The sequence below is a fragment of the Ictidomys tridecemlineatus genome, chromosome 1 (genome assembly GCF_052094955.1).
Source record: "Ictidomys tridecemlineatus isolate mIctTri1 chromosome 1, mIctTri1.hap1, whole genome shotgun sequence".
Taxonomy (NCBI): Eukaryota; Metazoa; Chordata; class Mammalia; order Rodentia; family Sciuridae; genus Ictidomys; species Ictidomys tridecemlineatus.
The window spans coordinates 8847647-8864084 of NC_135477.1; the positions used below are offsets into that span (position 1 = coordinate 8847647).

The following is a 16438-nucleotide window of genomic DNA, read 5'->3' on the forward strand; positions in this document are numbered from 1 at the left end:
TCTTTTATTTCTTTTTTCTTCCTTTTATTTCTTTCTTTTGCTTAATTGCTTTGGCTAAAATTTTAAGTACTATATTGAATAGACATTCTTTTCTTGCTCCTGATTTAAGAGGAAATGCTTTCAGTTTTTCCCCATTCAGTATGATATTGGCTTCAGATTGGTTGTATTTAGCCTATATTATGTTTAGATAAAAGTCCTTAGTTTTTTTAAGGGCTTTTATCATGAAGAGGTGTTAATTTTTGTCCAAGGCTTTTTCTCCATCTATTGAGATCATCATGTGGTTTCTTACCTCAGTTCTACTTATGGGGTGTATTATATTTATCAATTTGTGAATATTGAACAATCCTTGCATCCGTGGGATGAAACCACCTTGATCATGATGTATGATATTTTTATGTGTTGTTGAATTTGATTTATAGGTTGATATGGTTTGGATGTGAGGTGTCCCCCAGAAGCTTACTTGTGAGACAATGCAAGAAGGTTCGGAGGAGACATGATTGGGTTGTGAGAGTCTTAACCCAATCAGTGAATTAACGCCATGATAAGGATTAATTGAGTGGTAACTAAAGTGACAGGGTGTGGCTGGAGGAGGTGGGCATTGGGGGGCATAGGTTTGAGGTATATATTTTGTATCTGGCAAGTGGAGTCTCTGCTTCCTGATCACCATGTGAGCTACTTCCCTTCACCATACTCTTCCACCACGATGTTCTCAAGGAATGGAGCTGGCTGTCTATGGACTGAGACCGTTCAAATCATATGCCTCCAAATAAACTTTTCCTTCTCTACCATAGTTCTAGTCAAATCTTTTAGTCACAGTGGTGAAAAAGCTGACTAAAACACATTTTGTTAAGGATTTTTGTACTTACATTCATCAAGGATATTTTCTTTTCTTGATTTGTTTTCATCTGGTTTGGTATAGGTCATTCTGGTTTTGTAGAATAAGGCGCCCTGATGTTAGTTCTTCTTTAAAGAACTTGTACAATTCAATTGTGAATTCATCTGGTCCTAAGTTATTCTTTATTGAAAGAGTTTTTATTACTGCTTCAATCTCGTTGCTTTTTATTAGTCTTTTTAGGTTTCCTGTGTCCTCTGGGTTCAGTTTTGGTATGTCTAGAAATTTGTCCCTTTTTTTCTAGAATTTCAAAATAATTCCTAATAATACTGTGGATTTCAACTGTTGTACCACTGATATTTGTTGTAAATCCCTTTTCTTGTCTCTATTTTTATTTATTTGGGTTTTCTCACTCTTGGTTAAGGGTTTATCAATCTTGTTTATCTTTTCAAAAAAATGAATTTTGTGTTGAATCTTTGTAGTTTTTTATTATGGTTTTCATTAATTTCAACTCTGGTCTTTATAATTTCTGTGGTGTAGAGATTGACTTGTTATTGTTTTACTAAGATCTTGAGATATATCGTTAGGTTATTTATTTGAGATTTTTCTGATTTTTCAAACATAGGCACTCATAGCTATAAACTTTCCTCTGGGGACTTTGCGGTATCTCATAGTTTCTAATATGTTATGTTTCTATTCTTGTTGGAGTCTAAGAATTTTTAAATTTTTCCTCTGATTAGTTGATGATCTGCTCATCATTCAAAAGTGTATTATTCAATCTCCATGTATTTATATAGAGTTTCTGTAGTTTTTCTTGCTGTTGATTTATAATTTCATAAGATTATGTTTGGATTAGAAGCAAGAAATTATTTCAGCTTCTTTGTATTTGCTAAGAATTGCTTTGTTGCTTAAAATTTGATCTGTTAGAAAACTGTGAGTAGCTGAAAAGAAAGTATATTCAACTGTTGTTAAGTGAAATATTTTGTAAATGTGTTAAGTTCATTTGATCTATATCTTGTTTCAACTCTGTAGTAACTTTGTTGATTTCAGTTTTGAGATAAGTGTATTGAAATCAACACAATTATTATATTGGGCCATATCTGAGCATTTATGTTGAATAGTGTATGTTTGGGGCATTAAATATTTACCTTTATCTTGTTGAATTGTTCCCCTTACCAGTATGTAGCGGTGACCTTTTGTGTCCCGTCTAATTTTGCTTGCCTTTGGATTCCCATTTGTAATTATGTATAATTTTCCATCCTTTTACTTTCAGTCTGGATGTCTTTGCCTGTGAGGTGTGTTTTGCAGGCAAAATGCAATTGTATCTTGTTTTTTAATTCAGTCTGTCAGTCTATGCCTATGAATTGAAGATTTGAGAGTATTTGCATTGTTTTTATAGAGAGGTATGTATTATTTCCTGACATTTTGTCTTAATGTTTGATTTGATCCTAATTCTCATTTGCCTATTTCTTCTTCTAATGAGATTTATTTCTCTTTTTTTTAAATTATTTTTTTAGTTGTAATTGGACACAATATCTTTATTTTATTTATTTATGTGGTGCCGAGGATTGAACCCAGGGCCTGGCACTTCCTAGGCGAGCACTCTACCGCTGAGCCCCAGCCCCCAACGTGGCTTCTTTTTTTTCTTTTGAGAGAGAGAGAGAGAGAGAGAGAGAGAGAATATTTTAATATTTATTTCTTAGTTTTCGGCCGACACAACATCTTTGTTTGTATGTGGTGCTGAGGATTGAACCCAGGCCGCACGCATGCCAGGCGAGCGCGCTACCGCCTGAGCCACATCCCCAGCCCCGAGATTTATTCCTCTTGATCTCTCTTGGTTGTTTTTATCTTCTTGTGTGTATAGAATTTCTTTAAATATTCTCTGCAGTGTTCTGTAGAAGTCAAGAATTTTTTTAGTTTATGCTTATCTTGGAATTTTAAAATTTCTCCTTTGATTCTGATTTAAAATTTCTCCGTTGATGCTGATTGTGGCAGTCTAGCTTGGCTGTTATTTTCTCTGAGGACTTGAAATACAAGTCCTCCTGGCCTTTAGGATTTCTGTGAAAAACCTGCTGTTATTCTGATTGGTTTGGAGTTTCTCTCTTGCAGCTTTAAAAATTCTTTCTTTGTTCTTGTTTTTTTTTTTTTTCATTTTAACTATAATGTGTCTCAGACTATTTTTTGGTTTTGTCTATTTGAGGTTCTAAATGCCTCCAACATCTGAATGTTCATCTCATTTCCCAGGTTTGGAAGATTTTCTATTGTCAGTGTCATTAGCCTGTTTCTCTCCTTTAATACCTATAAGCCTTAAGTTAACTTTCTTAATGTTGTCCCAGAATTCTTGTATATTGTGATCACAGTTTCTTATTACTTTTTGTCTTTTACCATCTGAATATAGAATTTTTTGCACTATTTTTTAAGAATATCTCTTTATTGAAATGCTCTTTCATATCCTTTATTTTTATCCCTTAGTTTATTTTTTAGATTTAAAAAAACTAATTGATAATTCTAGTAGCCAACTTTTTGAATTATTTTTTCTGTTTCTGTACTGAGATTGGTCCATCTTCTAGAGTGGATCTATTCCACTGTTATTCGAGGGTCTGTTTAGTGAAGAGCTTTCTGTTATACTTTGTCTTCTGTGCCAGGGCTACATCTCTGTGTGAAAGCACCCACTCAGCCTGTTCATGGTGCTGCATCATCAGTCCTGTAGACTGGGTGCTGGTGTGGTCCATTTCGGCTTTTCTTCTTCTGACTTCTAATAAATCACTAGTCTTTGTTTCACCTGAATGCTGACTCTCTGAGTTGGGTTCCAGCATTTCCCCCCCGCGCTCTTGTCTCATTATTAAGTTGTGCTATGGATCCAATTCAGTATACATCATATAGTACTTGTCTGTTGGTTTTGGGTTTTGTTTGTTTTTTGTCTAAGCAGTATGATTTTTTTTTTGGAGGGGAGCACTACTGGGGACTGAATTCAGGGGCACTCAACCACTGAGCCACATCTCCAGCCCCTATTTTGCATTTTATTTAGAGACTCACTGAGACTTATTTAAGGTCTCACTGAGTTGCTTAGCGCCTTGCCATTGCTGAGGATGACTTTGAATTCACAATCCTCCTGCCTCAGCCTCCCAAGCCGCTAGGATTACAGGTGTGTGCCACCTCGCCTGGCAGCAATTTGATTTTAAAAAAGAATTGATTTTTATATTTGCATATGTTTCAGTGGTTCACAAATAAAAAAGTTCTCCATCAAGTATTTCCAATCTGGCTTTTCTTTTAATACCAATTTATAACAAATTCACAATTATACAATATTTATATCTGATCTTTACTAATCTTTTATTTTTCTTGTGTAATTGCATTTGTTTTATATAAGATATTCATAGCTCATTTGGATTTCACTTAAATTAGAACTGATAATTTAGATTATTTACATTTTAAAACTTTAGAAATTTATATAACTTTTGAAGCTTGTATTTATTTTAGAAAGGATGTATTTTATTTAAATCAGAATCATTTACTTTTAAATGATTGCCATTTTCTTTTTTGTTTTAATTCTTTATATCTATCACTTTACAATGCATATTTGTGAATTTTTCCAGACCTCTCAGATGGATATTAACAATAATATTTAATCCCACATAATAAATCCTGGCCTATTGATGAAATATTTATGGCTCAGTAAACTGAGAGATGTTTAATTATCCTGGTGCATTCGAGATAGTCATCATTTCCAGCAAGATTGGAAGGAGTTCTGTTTGGTGTGTCTTTCGCCAAGCCTAGAACTATAGAGCTGCGAGGAAGCAGAGGAGCAGTGGGGAGACTGCCTCTGCACTGCAGCCCTGTACTACCTTGGTGCTCTTGAAGGGAGTAGCTGAGTCTGTAGAAGAGGAGACTAACGTAGAGCACAATTGGAGAGTAGGTTCCACATTGCCAATTGAATTACTGATTTTAACACATTTTGGTGGAAGCTGTTTGGGTAGTTTTCCAGTTTCTTAAGCAATCCTATAGTCAATATAGAGTTCTATACTTGTAGAGTTTTGTATAACTTAAACTGCAGATGTTAAAAGTATTTGAATTGAAGATAATGAGCTTGGCATTACTCTATATTTTAAGAAGATGAAGTTTAGTGATGCAACCAATACATTTAACATGTTTACTTGCACAGAATCTAATCTGTGTGTCTTGGCACCCTTCATAGACATGAATAAGATAGACAAGGGCTTCCAGTTGGTCAAAGTAAATAATAGATTAGAAAACAGACAACTTAATTTTAGATTCTTCATAGCACTGTGACAAAATAAAATCAGGAAAGACTTCTATTAACAGGTGACATATTAGGAGCAGAAGAGGAAAAGGAACCAGTTTTATAAAACTCTGAGGGTAGAAGTCCAGAGAAAGGGATCACAAGTCCAAGTGCCCTGGGGGAATCAGAAGAAACAGAAGTCTCTCTGGCTAAGGTTAGGGAAGGACATAGAGAGTGTTTTACATGAAGGACAGAGAGGAGCCAGTGGAGCCAGGTCATGGTAGGAGGTTGGATTTTATCTATATGTGATACTATCCAGTACAGGATCGGGTGACTAGGGTGGTTACCTGATCTGATTTAGTACTGTAAAAGATTATTTGGCTCTGGAGATACTGGAGAGTCAAAAGAGTAGAAACAGAAAAGCCAATTGGTGCTACTTGTAGTCATCCAGAGGAGACATAAATGGTGGCTTTGACTAGAATATCTGAGATGCAGGTGATAAGAGGTGGCCAGAATCAGTATATTTTGAAGACAGAATCCACATGATTTACTGATGGATTGGTCATAGGGAAGAGAGAAAAAGAATGAATGACTCATAGATTTGGGATCATAGTGATGCACTGAACTGAGATGAGCAGAACCAAGTAAAGGAGTACCTTTCAAGGGGTTGGGTGGTCTCATATTTGCTTGTATCCATATATTTTCTTGGTTGAATCTTGAAAGCATATTAGTTCTAGGGATAGTAAGATTTACTGTGTTTATTTGGCTTGGATTTAGAAATATTTTGAATTTGGGGAGGTAACAGTCTTTCAAAGATTTAAATTTGAACTAAAAATACACAGAATATTCCATTAAATATTATATTTCTTCTAAATTTCAAGCATCCACTGATTCTAAAAGTGAACAAAAGAAAGAAAGCCTTCAAGAAACAAATGTAGAAACATGCATTAGAAATGTATTTAGGTTTTACTTAAAACTCTCAGATTCAACAAGTCATTTAGCTGGGCAAGTAGGGTGAAAATTCTGTGCCAAGATCTTTCCGGATTTAAATTATAACCATGCCACGCCAAGGCATTGCAGCGAACACCATGGCAACTTCTTTGTTGAGGCAGCCCTTGTCTATGCCAACAAACAGAGGAAACATGGTGTGAGAGCATAGTATTTCCCTCTCTTGTTTAGGGAAAACATGTATCAGATTTGCATGTAGATACGGGAACAAGTTATATGTCTCATACAGCTGAACATGTTTGCAGGTAAATGGGCATAATAGTAGTTATTCTTTCTGAAACTTATTAGCTTTTGAATGTTCTCAAATTTGCTCTATTTAACTATCTTTAACCTGCTAAGTTCATATTCTTTGAGAATTCCAGCATAATGAATAATGTGACACTGTAGATCAGTTTAATTTTATGCTTCTTGAATTTTGCATCAACTGTTTTGCCTAATGAAGAGTGAAACCTGAACTTAAGTATATTTTTTTTTTTTAAAGAAAGAGTGAGAGAGGAGAGAGAGGGGAGAGAGAGAGAATTTTTTTTTTTTTAATATTTATTCTTTAGTTCTCGGCGGACACAACATCTTTGTTGGTATGTGGTGCTGAGGATCGAACCCGGGCCACACGCATGCCAGGCGAGCGCGCTACCGCTTGAGCCACATCCCCAGCCCTTAAGTATATTTGCTTAAAATAATTTTAGAGGATTATAGGGTATCTCTTTAATAAAAAATTATCTTAGAGTGTTTTGAAAATTATTTTTCTTTCAAGATTTGGATTTTTTATTATAAATATTAGATTTTTAAAAATATTTATTATCAGATTATATCATTGTTTTTGTTTTGAAAATTTAAATTAAAGTTAACTGTATCTTCATCTTTCTTTTTCTTTTGGCAGAGAAATTGCTTTTACAAGGCAACTTCAGGAGAAAACATCTCAACTGCGCTACTACTATATGGGTTTTTACATACATTCATGTCCCAAGATGAAATATAAGGTAAAGTTAATTTGTGTATGTGTGTCTGTTTTCATTATATAAAAATGAATCTTTAATAAAATTTTTATCTCAAGGCACAGGATTTGGAGCTTTGAAGGAGGGATGAATGGGTTAATAAGTAAATCTCTTTGCTGCTTCAAAAAGTAAACTTTCTATAATGAGAACCACAGTTTCTACTGCTCTTACTTTATAATACATTATGAGATTTAAGCATATTTCAGAATTTCCTTTAAAAAAGGGTTTTATGATTCTTGTTAGTGAAACTCTTTGATGTTTGCTACGTACTAGTGGAGGATTGAGCAGTGCAGGGAACAGATTCTTCCTCCACCCGCGGTGACCACCACCACTACCACCAGCACAGTTGGTGTTATTAGCTCTGCAGGTGCAGGAAGATGCACGCATGAATCTTCCACCTAGAACTTGTGGTCTAGGTGGAGCTGGGGGTATTTAACATAAAACCAGGTGTTGCTTTGGTGGGTGAGTGGCCTGGGAGGATGTGGGGTTTTGCTCCACACGGTGTGGAAGAGGAGAAAAGGAAGGGCTCAAGACGAGGGAAGGTTTGGGCTGACAGTATAGCTCAGTTGGTAGAGTGCTTGCCTCACATGCATAAAGCCCTGGGTTCAATCCCCAGCACCATCACCACCAAAAAAAAAAAAAAAAGAGGGAAGGTATGATGGAGAAGCATGAAGGAGCCAGTAACAGTGCCTGTGATGTACTCATAGGAGGGAGAGTAATGAGGAGTAGGAAGGACCCTGAAATGTGGTCCAAGGAACACAGGCAACTGGGAATCTTGATGGGTCACACGTCAGAGAGCTGTATAAATAAAATGTATAAATTGTCCACATGCAGAAATATGATTTTTTAAATCATAAGAATTTTTAAAACATGCCGAAATAAATAAAAAGTATCCTGGAGCCCCTGTGTGCCCATTATCTGGCTTCAGCAATTATTCACACATTTTTTTCATTGTTCCTTTATCCCATCCTCATCTCTACCTTCTTATGAATTCATCTGAACCAAATCAAAGAGATCCTTTCATTTGTAAATATTTTAGTGTGTATTTATTTCTAAATTGTAAGGGTGCTTTTCACACCTAAAAAGTATTAACAATGTTTCCAAATGTCATCAATGTTCATATTTCCCTTATCAATGTTCATATTTCCTTAGTTGTTTCATAATGCTTTTCACAGTAAATTTGTTTGGTTTAGGATTCAAACAAAGGACATACATTATATTTGGTTGATATATCTCTTAAATTCCCTGCCCCCCCATTCTTCAAAGGAATAATTCATATAACTTAGTGTTTGTTCACATGATCATGGTTTTAAAGATTTGAAGTTAAGTGACTGATGGTTCCATTTTCAGAAATTATGGATTCTAAAAGTAAGGCTGGCTTTGAGAGAAGGATGAACATAGAGCATTGAACTTTGCTGGGTTTTGACAGTCCACTGTAGTAGTCTGATCAAGGTATCCCACAGGTATTTGGGAGTTCTCTCTTGAGCTCATATTTAAGCATACATTGTAGGTAGATAGCTTTTGGATTCGGTTGTCTTCAAAAATGATCTGTATACCTGATTATTGTTTTACTTGATAGGCTTAAACAAATGTTCTGTGCAGAAGGAAAAACATGACTATATCTCTGTTTGCCCCCAAACACTTAACTTGCTACTAATTTTATTAGTATTTTCTCTTAGCTTACTATACTTGTTACAGTACCAAATCTAACTTAGTTCAGGAGAGAAAACTCAAATATTCATATATTTTAATACAATTACAAGCCTCAGGGAAAGCTCTGGCTGCTCTCCTTCAAGGAGTACTTGCACATGACCCAGTAAACATAAGTATTTATACCAGACTCAGGGACTTCATCTTTTAGCCTTCATCTTTAATGTCACAGTGTTAAATGCCTAGTTTATATATTTAGTGTTAGAGCCTTTCTCTTGTACTTTCCTTTTGTCTAACTAAATTCTAAATTGCTCTTTTTAATCCAATTCTTTATACACACACACACACACACACACACACACACACGTCACTAGTGGAAGTTAATCTAATTTCATCATCCCTTTTTCTTTATTTTTTTTCCTGAATTTATATTTTAATTTACAAATAAAATTACATATATTTATATTTTACAGCATGATGCTTCGAAGTATGTATACATTGTGAAATGGTTAAATCAAGCTAAAAAACATGTGCTTTACTTCACATTCTTCTTTGTGGTAAACATAATCTGCTGTCTTAGTAATTTTCAAGTATATAATGCATTGTTTGTAGTTACAGTCTTCATGTTCTGCAATAGGTATTTTGGACTTATTCTTTCTATCTAACTGAAAGTTTTTACACTTTGAACAACACTCGATTTTAACCACCCCCTAGCCCCTGTTCTTTCTATAAATTTGGCTTTTTAAAAAATTCTATTTTGTTATATATGATGGCAGAATGCAATTCAATTCACATTACACATATAGAGCACAATTTTTCATGTCTCTGGGTGTATACAAAGTAGATTCACACCATTCATGACTTTATACATGTACTTAGGATAATGGTGTCCATCTTATTTTTCTTCATGAAGATGTTGAACTCAAGATTTTTTGGCTGTGGTCCAGATTAAATGTTTTATGTTCTCTAGTCTTCCTAAGAAGAACTCTGCTGGAAATTGAAGTCAGTTCATATCTCTGAGTAAATTAAGGATTTTAAAAATGCCTTCTGTGCAGTTCAGTCTGGCAGGAGCAGTCGCCATCATTGGGTCAGTGGGTCTTGCTGTGGATATTTCTCGTGTGGGTTGTGTCTGTGGTGGTGGTGGTTGTGGGGTCTGTTGTCAACAATGTAAATACCCTGAAAACATAATCAGTGTTAGCAAGTTTATATACAAAGTACATGAGTTAGGTTCCAAGAAGTAATAAGGTTTGGAAACAAAGTAAGTACACGAATTGGCAATTTCAATTTGTGATTCTGTATAGTGCTGCTAACTTGCTAAAAGATCTGCACATTAGGTTATTGGAAATAATGCCTACCTAATAAGGTGCACTGGCACTTTCCAGTGTTTTAATATTCGTCAGAGTTCTTTGTAAATACTACTAAACCTAAGGTTTCTTACTTATTAGATAATCTTTAAGATATCCATAATAGTGAGTAAAAAGTATGAAGACCATGGAAAGAATTTAAGAATAACTTAGGTTTTCAGGGACTCTAATCTCTCATTTCTCAATCTTTCAAATCAGTATCTGTTTGGAATTTGGAAACACTATCAAAACCTATAAAACTAGGTTCTAGCCCACAGTGGAAAGAGTATTTGGGACTCAAATAAGCCATCCAAGCAGTATTTAATTTTTCCAGTGTATTGTATTCATATTTTATCTTTTTGGGAGAGATGATTCTTAAATTTTGTAGTATTGTTAGTTTTTTTTTGTAGCTATTTGTGAGATGATAAGAAATTTTTAACGCTAAATTTTGTAAAGCCATCATTTTCCTGGAATTATTGTTTTTGAACACTTCTGGGTCCTTAAAAACATTTTGATGTTGATTTTTAGATTGTTTTTAAAAGTTGTTTTCATTGCATTATGATTAGACTTAAGTAATCTTAGGTAACTGAGGGATATTTTTGCTTCACTTAAGGATTTTAAAAAATATTTTGAGCAAATGAGAATTATCAGTTCCCAAAGAAGAAAATATCTGCTAATTTTTTAAAAAAAATTTTAATACTTATTTTTTAGTTTTCAGCAGACACAACATCTTTGTTTGTATGTGGTACTGAGACTCGAACCCAGGCTGCACGCATGCCAGGCAAGCACGCTACCGCTTGAGCCACATCCCAGCCCCCATATCTGCTTATTAAAATAGGTCTTTTCAGTTAGAAAATGAGCCATCCAAAATTGTAAGACAAGTGTTGGTCTAAGCATGAGTATTTCTCATTGCAAGTTGAAGGTCTAGAATTTGAGACTACCACCAACAACAAAAGAACTTCACAGGAAATTTATTGCACACGATTATGAAATCTCTCATTTTCTTTTTTAAATATTTATTTTTCAGTTGTAATTGGACACAATATCTTTATTTTATTTTTATGTGGTGCTGAGGATCGAACCCAGGGCCTCACATGTTCTAGGTGAGCACTCTACTGCTGAGCCACAATCCCAGCCCCTAAATCTCTGATTTTCAAGATAAATTTAGCATGTATCTACAGTATAATTAAAACTATTTTTTTCTTAGCATATAACTGTTTAAAGTATTAGCAGTAGCATATTTCTGCCACATTTTGAAATTTACATGGAAAAATCTACAAGTGTTTTCTGTCTGATATTAAGGAAAAAAGAAATCTGTATTTTTTAATAGGGACACTTTTGATAACTAAGAAGGAACAGTCTGTTAGGTGCCTGGTATGTGCCGGACAGCTGTTGAGTCTAGATTTGGTTTCCTCCCTAATGGCCTATGGAGGGCTAGAGGTATTTACAAGTACAGTGCATGAAGGTAGTACCATATGACATTGAGTTGTACATGAAACTAGATTAATGTTTCGTTTGGATTTTCTTATGTAGCTTTGGACTTAGTAAGTTACAGTCTATACTGTTATCTCGTGTAAAATAAATCACAGTATTTATACCCTCTCTCTGTTCTTCAGTAATTAGCTGAAGTGGTGGGTCCATGTGTTTAGAGAAGACAGTCCTTTGGTAGAGGGCTCCCAAAAGTGTCTGCCATCACTTCCTCTTGCCCCCTCTCCTGTATGTGAATGCTGCTACACCCAGCTCAGCCCAAGGGCCCTCACCCTGGATAGGACTGGCCTGGTGCCTTGCACTGACTAATTAGTGGATATCATGAAAGCAACTATCTGGGATTTCCAGACTGTGGGCTTAAGAGAACCGGTATCTGTCTCTACTTCTGTCTTTGGAGCCAGCCATAAGGTGAAAGATCTAGCTATCCTGCTGAAGAGAGGCTGCCTATGATACCAGAGGCCATTGTGGATGTTTCAATCCAGCCAAGTTTCTAACCAACTCATTGCATGATGGAACCCCAGACACCAACAGAGAAACCCCTCTAGAATCAGGAGGAGTATTAAATTATTGTTTGAAGCCACTGAATCTTGAGTGGTTTGTTACTCAGCAGTGGATGATGAAATGTGTGGCATAGGTATGGAAATCACCTTTATCTTGTGCCGAGCTGTGCAGGCTCCTATCCTGACTGGGGCCAAACTGACCTAAGCAGTTTCTGATGGTCAAAGTGAGAGTTTGGGCATCACTTAATTTCCATGTGTAGTCATATCTAGAGATGAGTTCCTTTGGTTCATGAGAATCCATTTTTATAAGGCATTGCATATAATACCCTGACTTGGGCCTGCAGGCATCTGAACCTGTAGACAGGTTTGATTTTTCTTGCCTTGTTAATGATGATTATTGCAAGACGGAAATCATCATGTGGTCATCTTCAGAGTTCCATGAACAGCATATGCTACAGTAAATTCTTGTAAGTACTCATAGGTTGCTTGTTTATAAGTTGTATTCCTTTTTATGTTTTTATTGTTGCGCTATAACTGTACATAATAGCCGGGTTCATTTTGACATAATCGTACATGTATGAAATTGCATTTGTCTTATTTCAGGCCCCAGTGCTGCCTTTTCCCCTCCCCTCCTATCTCCCTGTCTTTCCCTTCCTCTTCTCTACTGCTCTTCCTTGTCTTTATTTATCTATTTGTTTTTAATTGGTGTATAGCATCATGTTTCCTAAAATGTTTTTATTGAATTCTTTTGATTTACTGTTCCATGTATATGTATATAAATATGTGTGCATTTGAAATAAAAGTTGATTTATGTAAACATTTCATAGTCAGGTATGTTGTCTGTGACCATAGTCTTAGAGGTCAGGCATAGGATAGTTACAGAAGAGTTTCATGAGAACCAGTGAACAGTCATCAGTAAAAGGAGAGTGTTTTGACAGGTTGTGTTGTCATTGTGCATAATCACTATTAAGGCAGTTGTGGCCATTTGAATGTACCTGGTGATATTTTGGCACAATTTACTGTTGGTTTGAGGAGTCAGGAACTAGCTGAAATGAGTGGAAATGATATTTTCAGTGTCAGAGATTCTCATTGGAGGAGCTCTTTCTACTTGTGTCTCATCCTCTTGGTATGCTTTCACACACTTCTGAGGTGGTTGCTGCCTATTCAGGCATCTCAGGCCATTGGCAGTGACTTGAATCAGGATACAATATGCTTTCCCATTTTTTGGTTGTTATTTAAAATAACCACCCTCACTTGGTTTTTTGTGCACCATTCAGAGGCATTAAGTACATTCACATTACTATGCAACCACCTCACCCCCACCTTTGGGAATCTTCATCTTGCAAAACCAAAACCCTGTACCCATCAAGTAGTAACTCCCATGTCTTCCTCTCCACAGCCCCTAAGACTACTCTTGGTGCATCATATAAATGGAATAATACAGTTTGTATTTTTGCTACTGGTTTATTCATTTAGCTAGTGTTCTCAAGGTTATCCATGTTATAGCATGTATCAGAATTTCTTTCCTTTTTAAGGATAAATAATACTACGTTGTGTATATATACCACCTTTTGTCTAACCATTCATCCATTTTGGGCACCTGGGTTGCCCCTTACCCTCTGGCTATTGTGAGTACTGCTGCTATGAACCTGGGTGTGTAATAATGTGTTCAAGACCTGGCTTTGAATTCTTTTGGATATATACCCAGAAGTGGAATTGTTGGATTATATGGAACCATACTTTTCTCTATCATTTCACATTTCTGCCAATAGTGTGTAGGGATTTCAGTTTTTCCACATCCTCACTGACATGTGTTGTTTTTTATTTGCTTACATGCTTGCTTGGAAATCCTTACCAGAAAGCTATCTAACCAGCTTTACACATTTCGTTTGTCAGAGTTGTGTGTCTTTGTGTGAGCCCCTCTCTGGAAGGAGATGAATTAACTTAGAGCAAGTTAATTGAAGAAGTGCTCCTCCCTTCTCATTTCCAATACAGAGGGTGAGCATCTGAATAATTTACTGTTCATTCTGCCCAAGAGCCAGCATTTTTTTTAACAGAGATGTTAGTTTACATATATTTACATGAAGTTTTCTTTTTTAATGGTTCCATAGGTTTAAACATGTTTCTGTCTTTATATATTATCTTTGTAACTGAGATATTGCAGGGAAAAAAAGGAATCTTTAAAAAAAAATGAGTCCTTTTGGCCTTTGATCAGGTTTTAATTTTTTGCATAGTGATATTCATATTTATTAATCTAATTTTACTTTAGATTCCTGTCATTTTATCTTTGATGTACTGTTCTTTAAAAAGTCTCATATTTGGTTAATTTCATATCTCAAGATTTATATAGAGGCCTTTTTTTCTTTTTCCTTTTCTGTTCATGCTAGCAAATAGCTTTTTTTTTTTTAAAAAAATGGGATTTCCTATGCTTTCCAAATGTTTGCCATTTGCATGTAAAGCTTAGATTTTGATAATTAGACTAGTTTTCTTTGACCTCTGCTCATACACTTAAAAACTATTTGATTATTTAAAAAAATGAGGGGCTGGGGATGTGACTCAAGCGGTAGCGCGCTTGCCTGGCGGGCGTGCGGCCCGGGTTCGATCCTCAGCACCACATACCAACAAAGATGTTGTGTCCGCCGAAAACTAAAAAATAAATATAAAAATTTCTCTCTCTCTCTCTCTATCTGTCTGTCTTTAAAAAAAAAATGAAAGAGCACATAGAAGTGCTGTAATTTTTTAAAAAATGAGTAATTTAAAAAAGTTCTTCCTCATATTATCTCTCAGAATGCTGCTGAAAGGACAGGCTGTGAGCTGAAAGAGGCGTTTTGATGGAGTTCTTTATCCAGACTTGTATGCAGGCCAAAGTAAACAGTGATTTCAGTCAGTCTGCTTTGGTATCATGGCATGGCCAGACATTAGATAGTGGAAACATCAGAAAGGGCTCTGAAACAAAAGACTAATTCATCTGTGATTAATCATTCTTATGCCGAATACCTCAGCTTGAGTGTGGTCAAACAGCACCCAGAGTTCTGTAGGACTTTGCTCAAGAGGAGGTACTTGGCATTACTGTCATAAGAGCATCTACCAAAAAAAATTTAAAAGTTGGAGTTAACAGAGCTTCATTTGCAAAATCATGATTACTGGAACCCTGAAACTTCCAAGCTTTTCAGTTTCCTGACCAAACGAACTAGTAAGTGTGATTTTGCTACACTCTAGCCGTGCAGGGGGATGCACATGGGTACACGTGGTCATAACTTGCTACTGCTGGCCTGAAAGGAATACAGATGATCTCATCAGTTACCACAGCTCAGAGCAGAATACTAGATTCTTTTGATTCAGCATCTGTTTTTTTGATGTCAAATGTCCAGTGGATTAGACATAGTCAGTAAAAAAATTACCACAGAATAATTTTAGTAAGGGATTTTTAATGCCTCCTAGAGGCAGTGGGAAATTAAAGAATTCTGGTACTCATCACAAATTCTTGTTTCTGAAATTGTTACATGTGCAGTTATGTCACATCAGAGTCAAAAGCTGCTCATTAAGGGTCATCTGTCCTAAGCTTCTCATTACAGATGAGAAAATTGAAACTCAAGATGGTTAACCTGCCCAGGGTGTGCATTAACTGACATTTTAATTTTAGCAATAGTAAGGAGAATTTAAAAATAAGAGTTGTAATTCACAAAAATGGTATAATTTATCCAGATTTATGATAAGTATATATTTATGTATATATGTATATGTATGCATATATATGTATGTGTATGTGTGTGTGTGTGTGTAAATAAAACTTTTAATGTTGGAGTGTCCTGAAATGCTTGGTGTATTAATTAAAGGTAAATTTAACTGTGGAATAAATACATTTAATCATGTGCCATATTTCTCTTTATTTTTTTCCTTATCACTCCAAAATGAAATAGAAAGTTTGGGATAGTATATAATTCTCAACCTTTGAAAACTACTAATAATCTGTGGAGCTTTTGAAGAATATTAATGTCTGAGCTCTACCCTGATCTAAGGAAGGAAATTTGCTTCTTTCCTTTACATGGCCCATTCTCTGGAGGCCAGCCACTATTTTATGTGCCCTTGAACTCCCCCCCCCCCGCCCTGCCCCCAGCCCTGTGCTGTCTGTTGCATCAGATGACTTTGACTTATCCTGGCATGTGCCTGTCTGTTCCCTTCTGGACCAACTCATGCCTCACTTCTCCCAGGAGGTGACTCTCTGAATCTCTTCCACACCTTCCCATCCATTTTGCTCCATGCATGCTAAAGCTACAGCAAATCATTCCGCTTCTGAGAATTCCTCTCATTTGTGAATGCCTTAATTGTAACTCCTCGGGGTCTAGCTTGTAGGTCAACCTGATGAGGCAGTGGTTATGGAGGGC

The 16438-nt window shown here is 35.8% G+C and overlaps 1 protein-coding gene across 13 annotated transcripts in view; it reads left to right on the top strand.

Moving 5' to 3' along the window:
- Positions 1-16438, top strand: part of Ate1 (arginyltransferase 1) — a 143620-nt gene that overhangs the window by 64424 nt on the left and 62758 nt on the right. For all 13 annotated transcript variants that reach the window (XR_013428855.1, XM_078025133.1, XM_078025612.1 and 10 more), the window contains one exon: positions 6958-7057. Coding sequence is in view for 12 of the 13 variants with exons in the window: in XM_078025133.1 (XP_077881259.1) it covers positions 6958-7057 (100 nt within the window). In the remaining variant the exon portion in view is untranslated. The remainder of the gene's footprint in view (positions 1-6957; positions 7058-16438) is intronic.